At 30.2% G+C, this 12,680-nt stretch overlaps 1 protein-coding gene across 2 annotated transcripts in view; it reads right to left on the bottom strand.

Annotated features, from left to right (window-relative positions):
* Positions 1-2,059: 2,059 nt before the first annotated feature.
* Positions 2,060-12,680, bottom strand: part of LOC118187231 (inactive phospholipase C-like protein 1) — a 106,141-nt gene continuing 95,520 nt past the window's right edge. For both annotated transcript variants that reach the window (XM_035357399.2, XM_035357400.2), the window contains exons 25-26: positions 12,257-12,352; positions 2,060-8,307 (exon numbers count right to left, since the gene is read on the bottom strand). In XM_035357399.2, coding sequence (XP_035213290.2) covers positions 8,011-8,307; positions 12,257-12,352 — 393 coding nt within the window. In that variant the 3' untranslated portion in view covers positions 2,060-8,010. The remainder of the gene's footprint in view (positions 8,308-12,256; positions 12,353-12,680) is intronic.

Below are 12,680 nucleotides of genomic sequence, written 5' to 3'. Positions count from 1 at the left end.
CCATCCATCCCTTTTCGTGGGTGCGAACCAACACACCTGATGGAAACACAAAGTTTTTCGGTAAATTTTTTCTTTTAAAAATGATCAACGGACAAAGCTTACTGCCGTCAGCCAAGCACGAAAGAACGAATGTAAAATGGGATTTTTCATGCCCGGTCGTTTTTATCAAAATGCTTTTTCCCCCCAATTTCCCTCAATTGTTTTATTTTCTGGTAGATCGAAACACATTAATAAAAGTATTTCATGAATGAACAATAACTATTATAAAGACTTATATGTATGTAAAAACTATCTGCATTTCTCTTTTCTTGGCGTGTTGGCGAAACTTTTTTTATAGCTCGATATTGATCGGTTGTTCGGAGGCCGAAAATTCTTTGATTTAATCGAAACTTACTCTAGTTAAAGTATGAAACTCTGTGATTAGTTCGTCACATAATTTAAGTCATGAAATTACTTCAATTAAGTGACTTATTTGATAAGTCATCCAATTTGAGTGTGGGAAGAAAACAACAGCATTATATAAAGAAATTTTTGAACTTCCGATTCTTTTAATTTTTTATGGTCCCGCGTATAAGTCGACCCCCCCTACTTTGAAGTCTTTTTTTGTTCAAAATATCTCGACTTATACGCGGGTATATACGATACTTAAATTTTTTTCTCCCCTTTTATGATAATAAATGGCTCTTTTTTTGTTACAATCATTTAAATACACCCATGCTTCATCTATTGGGACAATTGTTTTCCATTTTTCTTTGGATAAGTGTTTCTCATATAGAATTCTGCAGCGTGTCCTGCGTTGAGCGATATGCTTTGGAAGAAGACGATGCACATTGCGTTTTTTCTCTTTCTTAAGATTTAAATCAACGTTTATCATTTGGTTTACAGTGGACACCGAGCATTTTAATGATTTTATAACTGTCCTTTGACTAGGGGGTTTTTCTTTAATATTAAACAACGTACCTTTGCAATAGTCAAAGATGTCCGTTTTTTCCTTGGATACTTGTTTGGAATTTTTGTCCCACTTGAGGCTCCAATTTGACGTTTTTTCGCTTTATTGTTGATGATATTACCTATCGACGCTTTAGATATCACAAAATCATGACTCTCACATCGTTTTTGAATAACGGAGTATGCATATTTCTCTTCGGAAAGAGCGTAAATGTAGCCTTCGAACCACTGCTTTTTTAAATTCGCCAATTTGAATCAAAACAAAACTTTCAAGCCACAGACGGTAATTTTGAATTTTAAAAACATAGTGCTATTGCAATTACTTCTTTTTCAGCAAACGATTTTTTATTACCATTTACCAAAATCATCTAAAAAAATGTACGAACACCCTCTGTATAAGGTATTTCTCCCACTTTCCAAGTGTCCTTTGTGGTGTAACGGTAGCACGCTGGGCCGGTATTCCAGTGGTCCGTGGTTTGATTCCCGGTGAAGCCGTTGTTAATTTTTCATCTTTTCTGCTTCCAATTAACCTGATGACTCTACAGTGGCACCCGAACTAAAAGAATTGTGGATGATGATTCTCCACACCCAGGATTTGGTGACTAGGTCCTCTAAAACCCTAGTTGCCCTTAAAAGGGGAGTATATAAGGTATTTCTCCCGCTTTCCAAGCGTCCATCATGGTGTAATGGTAGCACGCTGGGCTGGTATTCCATGGTTCGATTCCTGGCGAATGCGTTAATTTTTCATCTTTTCTGCTTCCAATTAACCTGATGACTGTACAAAACTATCGTCAAATAATTGTATTACTAAACATAAAGTTTATGAAAATCTCATTTCTAGTGTGCTTGAATGTTTTGTAAACTTATACACATTTTCCACAAATTTGATATAATCTATAATGTAAATTTCATCTGTCTTCTTCCACAACAGAAGAAAAAACAATCTATTAGAGTTGTTTTAGTAAGCAAAAATTAAAATGCTTCAAATTTCTATAATGCTAAACTATAAATGCATAAGTAGTGCTGTAAAATAAACTGTCTGAAGCACATTTATCAGAAATATTACCGGAAAAATTCAATAATAGTAAGAATTTGAAATGACAAGCATCAATTTCAAATTTAAATATTTGCTTTATAAAGCTTTAATACAAGTTAAAAATACAACAAATTAATACACCTTTTAAATTACAAACAAGAGATAGAAAACAAATTACATCTATATTAAGCACAATCAACAGCTATAACAATCCACTGGACAAAAATAAATTATTTTTATAAATGTTCACTCAATAAATACTGCAGATCTTTTAGAATCAAAGATGATATATTTTATATACATTATGATGGGAGGGGGGAAAACCTACTCAAACACATATCTTATGATTTTGTACTACAAAGCAATCAGGTTGAATAATATATCAAAGCTATTCAATATATATGTTCATTGAATAGCTTTGATACAGAATACTTTCTTATTTCATACATGAATTAATTATAAATGTACTCGTATTAATTTGAATAAAATAAATAATATATAAAGCAAAGTCCATTTGATATTTATTTCCCAATGTATAAAACAAATGTAACTGCATATAAAAAGATTAAATATTTTATATAATACTGTTTTATATATGCTCTTGAAGTTTAAAAGTATGGACTAGATTCTTATAGTATATTTGTATGAGCTGTTCGTCACACACAGAAACATGGTTTGGTTTAAAAACAATATAAAATACATTGCTAACTTTCCTACTATAATTTTCACTGCAATGCAGATAATTTTCCACATGAATTTTAAATATATAATTAAACCAAGGTTAAAAAAAATCATTTCATTGACTGATAGTTCTAGTACTAATAATCTCATTTGAAACTAAGAAGTATGATAATTTATACATGTTTAGAATATGTTCATAAAACTGTAGCATTTTTTATTGCACAGAAATGGAGCCCTGTAATATAAGAAAGCTTTATTATTTTGAAAAATCTACGGTTAAGTATTATTTTTATTTTGAAAACTTAAAATGACATCAGATTATCTACATAAGATACTCAGTAGCAGCATAAATCACCCAAAAAATATCTGAATGAAGATAAGAGCTATGGAAGTGAGGTATTGTAAAGTGACATGCGTGTGACTAGATGAGAAAGATGAAGTAGTAGGTTGGCAAATTCAATTAAAGAATGCTGTGTTATACTTAATTTCCAACTTATGCAGTAATAGAGAGGAATCAAGTCAGCATATGTGCTGAAATTATATAAGCGGTGAATTTTAATAACAGCAAGATCTAAGGCATCAAATTGTCTATAACAATCTGATATTTGTAATACAAATATGTATGCAGATGGTAGATATGTTGAATGTGCTGCATAATGAACCAAAAGTTATGCAAATACAACTTAAAAAAACTCAAAAGATAGAATCCACAACCTTCAATCTGTGCAATTCATTTCTGAAAAATATCCTTATGAGCTATGCAAATTTGTCTTATACTTTTTTGGTTCTCATTCACAGTTTCTGAGTTATTATTGCTAAAATTCTAGCCTTTGTTGCCAGGAATACTCTCACCAGTCTCATCTAGCAATGCATGATCTATTTTATTGTTCTAATGCCTAGCTTCTACAGATCTGACTCACTATCTCCATAGTATATGATATATGCATATACATCTGGCTCTATTTAAGCTATTAAACCCCTTCGAGCCAGGTAGCAAAAACACGCGCTTATTGCGGAGGCCGGCAGTGTCTTCCGCGAGCGTCTCTCCAGGGCCGGTGGCTTTTTTGCTACTAAGCCTAAATCCATGAAATTTCCGAAGTATCAATGCATTGTTTAATAATGCTCTATAGAGTATTTAAACGGCTTATGCTTTATAAATATTTTTATATATATATACTTTAATTACCTTATTTCTTGTTTAAATGCATATTTTACACATTTTATTTTAATTACTCATCATTTTATAACTTTTAACATTATACATCTGAAAACTAAATATATTACTTAAAATTCTCTTTTCGTATGAAAAATTTTAAAACGGGGATCTACACACAGTCCTACGTTACATTCCTTGAACTCGTAATAACTCATTTGCCGTTTTGGAGGATTTTTCCGGGAATGTGAACAAACGAAGCATCGTCGTCTCATTTTCTTATCAGTCTCTTCTGAACAAAGTTTTGGAAAATGTTTTTAAGTTAATCTTTCAGAATCAATATCTGAAATATTTTGCATCATTTCTGCTATTTCATGCTCTGTTAAACATTTTCGACGCTTCGACATTGAAACGGTAAAAACAGAAAGAATTCACGTCTAACAAGATCTAATTATTTTCTAAAAACTGAACTGTAAACGGAAATACTCAACGCTTTAGCGCATATAAAACTTCTACTTACAATAAACAACTACCACGTGCGAATAAAGTGCGATTTAAAGAGACGTCATAAATCACGCCATTCGGAAACATTTAGTTCCCCGTTTGTTTATATAATCAAAAACACGTGTATGTGAGTCATGCTTCTCTCATTTCGAGTAGAAGGTCTAATGTACATGTATCTGAAACCATATGGGCATACAGTGCCATCTTGTGGCAGAAATTATAGTTTGAAAAACGTTCCAAAGTACTGGAACAAATGCGTGACAGTCGGTAGAAAACACAACAATTCTCTGGCACGACTGCGTGTCGGCCGGTAGATAAGTGTGTTCGTCGCTGGTACGTATACGTGACAGTCGGCGCGAAGGGGTTAAAAGCTTTTCCATACAGCTTTTACAATAAGAAAACACACTAAGATAGCATTTTCTGAATGTAAACTGAAAAAGACTTACATGATGATTTTCATCATATACATGAAATGCACAAAAAACATTTTAATTACGGTTCAGGAAATATACTGAAATTGAAATTTTATAACTAAGATACTATGATATCTTAGTTATAAAATTTCATATATTATGAATCTAAATAAAAATAATTAGGTTGTAATTTGTATACAGGATACTTTGATTGGAACCCCAAAGCACACATTTACATTCTGTGAAAATTCTTTTCAGGGATAATGCACAAATTTTCTATTCTTCAATATCTCTGCAAATTAGGTTTTAAAATAATAAAATTAATTAATTTATTTCAAATGGCACTGTGATATATGATTTAATTATTCAAACATTTATGACTTGGTCATATCAGAAAGAGTATAAGAATATCTCAAGGGATTTGGGAGCACATAAATACGTGTCTCTAAACCAAAAATGCATACATCAAATCCTTGAAAAACTAACTAGCAAAATCAGCTTATTATTTTGGATTATGAGGATTTATGGTGAATAAAAGGACCTCCTATATGTCTTGCAGGTTATTGACAATGAACATCTAATTGTGCTGTATTTGTATGACACTTTTTTTTTTCTTAAATGCTAATACTTCATATACAGATGTGAATCTTTCTTACTACAGATTTAAATTGCATGATTTAATAAATTTTCATCCCACATATTACAGTATTTATATGCATAATTTAAGGTATGAAAATCAGTGCGTGCTTGTAATGCTGATATATGTATCTTGTATGCTGATATATGCTATATTTTTACACATTAAAGGGCTTAATAATCTCTTAAATTTTTTTCCACATAACTTATATAATAATAATTATTTTTTATAATTTATACTGGCTAACTTATTTCATTAATAAATTTTGTCATACTGTCATATCTTATTTTAAGAATTTCCACTCTGTAAAATCTTAGAAGTTATTAATTAACCTTTTATTTAAAAACTACAATTGTAATAAAAAATGAAATTTCCTACTCACTTCAATCCAAATCAATTGATAGACCATTCATGTGGCAATAGTATATTAGAATTAAAATTCATATTAATAATTAATTATAGCTCATTTTATGTACTCCTACTTTAGTTTTAAAGCCAAGGTATGTCAATATGCATGGCTAAAATTAATTTGAAACTAATACCAACAATTGGTGATTTAATTTGGTCTTAATCTCAGTGGTAATTAACCTTCTTCCCTTTCTAAAATAAGTAAATAGTTTGGCTTTTAGTTTGTTCTCTGATATGTAATTCTTTCACTGTTTATTGCTGTATGGAATATAATTACATAACTGTTACAGTTGGGCTGTAATTTTTTTCCTTTGTGATGAAGTATTTCATTTGAAATGACATTATTTACAAGCCATTAAAAGAAAAAAAATCTATATCCCAGGGAAGGGAAGGAATAAAAGAACTTGCTTAATAGTTTTGCTACTTGTATTATCAGAGGCAGATTTGTCAGAGGCATTGAAATACTTTGGTTTTAATTGCTATTGAATGCATATCTTTTAAACCAAAAGATACATCAAAAAGCTAATTAAAACCAATTTTTGAAGAAGAAACAACCATAAGTTAGTTTTTTTTTTTTTTTTAAGAAAAGAAAATTAACATTTATTTTGTGAAATACTGTATAAACTTTAAATTGAAAACAGGGGACAGAGGAATTTAATTAGGAACTTCTTGAATGCAATTAATATAGTGTTTAAAAAGTTATATGCTATATATATATATATTATATTTTATTTTTGCGGATAGTACCCATATAAAAGGAAAGTAACATTGCAGATAACTTGTTATAAATACTTATTCTCTCACTTGCATACATTATATTGCTATTATAATTTATTATCTATTTTCTTCATGCATGGTTAACTAAACTAAAGGGGGAGTGACATACAGTAAAAATAAAATTTAAAATCTATAGAGCTGAAGATAATAAAACTACTCAACACAGTAATAAGATTGGGCTTTTCAAAATACTGTTCCAGATATGATTAGAAATAATCTTACGAAGATTTTTTATTTCTCAAGGTCAAAATTTTTTCTAACTATTCTGTTAAAATGGTTACAGCAATAAGAACTATATATCAGAATTCTAAACTATATTTTAAAATTAGTAACTAGTATTTTATGCAGTAAAAATTAATTACAACATTAAATTATGTGTTCATTAAGCACCATTGTCCATAATAATAATACTTTTATGAAAATACAGCAAATAATATGAATATTTTTTAAATAGAAAAATACATTTTATATAACATAATATCTGTTGAGAAATTGTTTAAGATAAGAAGTAAATTTGTAATTAAATTAAGATTCAGTTTTGTATTAAAATTACAGAATATTTACACCTGTATTATATTTTGATTTAAATATGCATGCTATATTTAAAAATTAAAATGAGTAGCTTCTAATATACGACTAGCACCATGACAGAGTACAAATTCAAGCTCAACTTAAATTTCTTTTTAAAGCAATTTAAGTAAACACTGCCGACATTTTGGCAAAACTAATAAAAATTAAAATATATCTACAGTTCAAATTATAGATGATAAAGTAGCAAAAGCATAATATTTAATAGTAAATAATATATAGACATACAAAAAATGCCATCATTTAAGTAAATAAGATATGCTACAAATTTAAAATATTTGGCAATAACATATATAAAACACTTTTTAAAGGAAAATTCTTAGACAAAGAATAATTTTAAAACCATATAATTCAAAATATTCTCCAATAACATGATTTACATGATTGATGATAAAACTACCATTAAGAAAATTATTGAGATATTTTTTAATAAATCACGGGCAAAATGCCAAGGAACAAAAATCACACAAATTTATAAAATCTTTTTTTAGTTTAACACCTAAACTTCAATGTATTAGAATATATTCTACATGACAAAAATGTAACATTGCACTAATTCCAGACATATCACTTTATACATCTCACTAATATACATGAAGTTTCTTAAATAAAAGAAAAAAAAAAGGAGGAAGTAAAAGGATTTAAAAAAAATACTATGATTTCATAAGTAAATTGGGTTGGGAATGTAGGACTAGATATAAGAAACTTGATTTTAAATTGATGATCAATTACTTTGCATAACAAACATTCTTATTTTTCAGTTCCATTATACAAACAATACAAAAGTTACCTTCCATTGTGCAACTGTCATTACTTTAATGCAAAGGAAGAGAACAATAAAGGTTGTAACTAATTACATTGTATGCTACCTATTACTGTTTTCATTAGAATGACCTGGGAAGAACACAGAAGACCCACTGTTGCACTCTGGCTGAGTTGCAGAGGGTGGTGGTACAGCAGACGCAGTGGATTTTTTCAAGATGCCTCGCAGCCTGCCATCACCAGGAGAAGTTGGTGTAAGGGGAAGTTGTTCAGAGAAAGGCATCAAGTTGATCTGATTTGTAAGCACTGGTGTTACAGCAGGATTAGACTCATTTGCAGCTATTACACTTTCACGTTCTTTTTGAAATAACTTGCTGAATACTCCCATTAAGTTATTCAACTGTAAGTGAAAGTCTTCATTTAAAATTTCAAAATAATGATATTTTCTTTATGCATAGCATAACATAGTGTAATAAAAATACAATGAATTTTTAAATAGACATAAAAGATACATTAACAGTAATCTCCCCAAAATACTCCCTTTCATTCTGAATGTACTTATCCCATCTTTCTTTTCACTTTCAGTAAAAGTTAGAAGTCTTCTTTTGTGTCTTTAGTCATGGGGTCATAAAGGCTTAAATTCAGGCAGAACCAGACCTCTGTACCTCTGAATCTTTAAATAAATTTAATTCCAGCCAGAGTTCTGCATAAGATAAGTTCTGATATTTTTCATTTATTGTATAAATATTTATCATTAATTCGTTAATTTTTATTCATTTATTTACATTATATTTTATTAATCATTATTTTATTTTTAAAATTTTGTTTTCTGATTCTGATGGGTTTCCACGGAACTTTAGCACTTCTAATTTTAGAAATTAAAACCTCAATATCATGGTTTCTTTGTTGCCATAAATCAGTTCAAAATGTTTACCTCTCATGGCCTGTTGGGCATTTCAGAAAAATGAGAATGTTGCCAGATCTAACAAATAAGGTGGATAAGAAGATACTGTAGAATTTTTATTTGAAACAAGCTGCCACATCAGAAGTGATGGGTAGCACTGTCCTCAGAATGACACTCTTTGCCCACTTCTCTAACTATTTTCTAGGCACATAATTTCTTAAATACTACAAATACAGTTCACACAATTCTATTAAGATATATGCATGTGATGTTGTAGTTCCTGCAGGGGATGAAAACTAATTCATTCTTGAGTCATGTTCAAGAAGGCTGTTGCTTAGACGATGAATGGTGTGTGAAAATCACAACTGGTTTGATGGATGAAACATGATTTTTATTTTTTCATAGGAACAATTATTCAAAAGTACATTTTTGCTTAAAACAGAATAACACCAAGGGTACTAAATGTGCTCCACAATTTTAGACACGTAATTACATCTTGCATACTGGAGAATAGTTAGTAGAAGCTAAGTGACACATTGCTAGCAGGAAGGCGAAGTGGTGAAAGAAAATGCCTGCTTGGTTGCAGTATTTTTATAAGCTCGGAAAATCTTTGTTTTAGTTCTGGATAGCGATGGGGCAAAAGTTGTCATAGTGTAGGGAAAGTGTGACATAACATGTGGCAGAGTGACTCAAAATAGTGCAAAGTGTATCTTTGACAAAACTATATTATATTTTTGCAATTGTAAATATTACAAATATTCTCCAAAATTTCTATTCCTTTGCTTATACTACTGCATTCTTCTCAGGCTTCTTTCTCTTTGAAGGGACAATATGTAAAATTTAAAATATGAAACAAAATTATTAAACTTAATTTAAATCAACTGGCAATAAACCTTCAAATTTACAAATTTTAATTAAACACATCCCTGATTCAAAGATAAGTTTTGTAACCATTTTGTATAACTCTTTCTCTGCACTGTGCATTGCCTAGTTGCTATCCAAAACTAAACAGATTTTACAAACTTATAAAAATACCACAACCAATGACACATTCTCTTTTGCCACTTCATCTTCCTGCTGGCTGCTTGTTGTTTAGTTTCTGCTAGTTATTCTTCCTTATGCAAGATGTAATTTTAAATCTAAAACTGTGGGGTGTGTTAAGTATCTCTAGTGTTCTACCAGTTAAGTGACCAGTTAAGTACCAGTAAGTAAAAATAAATGATGTTTAACTACCAATCTGGTCATTCTTCTTCTAAAATTCCATCCAGTCATTAACAGCAGTTTTCTCGGACATGATTAAAACATGCATTAATGTTTTCTTAACCAACCTGTCATCTAATATCAAATTATCTGCCACAAACTACATTAGCATCACACATGCACACATGTGTATATGTGACATGATATGAATAATTTGGAACTTTGTGGTGGCATAATAGATGATCAGCGAAGGAACTTGACCAAAAAACATGGCCGAATTCAAGATAATTTTATTATCGAGGAAAGCAATTCGGGATTCACAATAATTTAGTTCACACATGGACGAGCATCTTATGAACCCTACATTTTTATTAGCTCGGTGTATATTCAGTGAACAAAGAAGGTAGCCGCAGAGTGTCTGGCCAGAAGGAAAGTCTAAGCAGAAGTGTTGCAACTATGCAGAGGAAGAAGGGAGGGAGTCAAAAGTTTCACTTCAGGTTAGAAAAGTTTTGGTTTTTAATTCATTGATTGGGCATGAGGTATCTGAATTAAGCGTTACGTGGGATAACATGATTAATTTGAATGACGCAGTTTAGACTTATAGTGGCACTATTTTTAAGATAGAGAGAGGAAGTTCCCAAATTAAAAAAAAAAAGGTTTTAACCAATTAAAATTAACATGTTTGCTTTCATATTTTTTATCTTGCATGTATATATTACAGTATCACAAATTTTGATTTAAAAAAAGTAATTACATTTTTCTTTCGTGTACGATACAACCACCACAACTTTCCTTTTTAATTGAAAAGAAAGTTGTGGTGGTCTGAATGATGAATTTCTTAAAAGATTAATAATTGAAAGCATTATATCTCAGAAACAGTAGAAGGCTAGCAAAACGGACTGCATCTTAAGTTTGCATTCATTAATCATTTGGAAATCATATAACAGGATTGGTCAAACTTCATGTCAGGAAGAGCCGCATGTTTGAATTCAGGAATGTTCGAGAGTTGCATCTAGATTTTCTAAAAGCCACAAGTTCATATTTGCATCATTATAGAAGTAGTGGAGGAGGTTTTAAATAGAAAGAAATCCCTGATAACTTTGTAAATTACTCCTTTAACTAATTACTTCTTTTTGGACACTGAGTTTTAGTTTACCATATTTCATACATATATTTTATATGCACGAGCCACACAAATTGCCTGCGAGAGCCATATCAGGATCACATGCCGCACTTTGGCCACACCTGTCATATAATATTCTGCTTTGGAATAATAGATATAATGTTTCATATTTATGCAAATAAGAACATGTGGATTACATTTACTTTTTTTCATTATTTTGGTCTTTTGAAAACACATTATCGCATAAAATGTGATCAAAAGCATAAAGTTGCGACAATAACAGCTGAGATGTGTCCTGTCATAAACAGCTTCATAGGTTGATTGTGCATGTTCTGTTGTAAGAGGAGTAGCTTTTTATCCCACTTCCTTCTCCATAGTTGAAACTTGGAGTTGCTGGAACAATATATTTTACTTTGAATTTTTTCAAGTACCGCAAGATTGCTTTCATGAAGCTGAACTAAAATATAGCAATAAAAGCTCAATAATTAATTTTGCTTATAAAAAACCAAGAGAAAATTAAAATTTCTTACAACCGTCCCCCACTAATTAACATGTCTATACCATTTATCGGAATAGGTGACAGTCCTCTCTTGCATAGAGCCAACACTACTTCAGCTCCTTACACTCATATGAAAACGTGACTAAATTCGAATGGCACTTGGCTTCAAAAGATGCAAAATGGTTTTTCTTTCAATGCTTTTAACACAGAAAATGTTAGCTTAGTCTCTCATAAATGATATTTGTTGTCATTAATGATGCATGTATCATAATAGTTATTGTATCAATAGTTGTGAGTCATTGATTTGAATAATGTTTGTAAATATTAAACAATATTTCTTATAAATATCTCTGTTCAAAATGACTTTTTGTTCTCCATATTCTTCATACTTACTGTATTTCAACATTGACATTTTGCACTCCACCACACATTGTATTGCAAAATTTTTACATTTGCCATGTTCTATCACCCCTTAAAGTTTCAATATCAATTTTTTTAGACCCTATACAATGAAATCTGTTTTTATATAATAATGAATGACTACAAGAATAAGAATTATTAAATATTTAACAGAGTAGGAGTAAATTAGTGGCTCACTGTGTTAAAATTACACATAAAGTTACCTGATCTAGAGCTATACAACTCTGTTCATAAACAACTTTCAGCAAGTCAGTCTGAGTAGCAAGCATAGTCATATTCCACAGAAAATTCTCAACAACCTTGAGAACAGGAAGTAATTTTTGTATTACTATTTTGAAGCATTAGTAAAAAATTATTATACTAAAAGCAGGTTATTCTAAAGCAAAGACAGTTTTAATATTCAACAATATAACTAAATTAAAACCTTTTCTATTTAATCAAAATTATAACTATAAAAATAAAAACAAAACTTACATTCATTAACGTATTTTCCAGTTACAACTAGTTAGACTAATGGCTCAAAACACATACTTAAGAGTTAGACTTATGAAATATATTTATACTATAGGGTTTAAAAAAATACACGATAAACTGTTTTGAGTAATTAATCAAAGAACCATAGTACTA

The sequence above is a fragment of the Stegodyphus dumicola genome, chromosome 6 (genome assembly GCF_044657685.1).
Source record: "Stegodyphus dumicola isolate Sdum_Otavi_A_Nest chromosome 6, ASM4465768v1".
NCBI lineage: Eukaryota > Metazoa > Arthropoda > Arachnida > Araneae > Eresidae > Stegodyphus > Stegodyphus dumicola.
The sequence above is the reverse complement of the archived record's forward strand: the minus strand, read 5'-3'. Positions and strand labels throughout refer to the sequence as shown.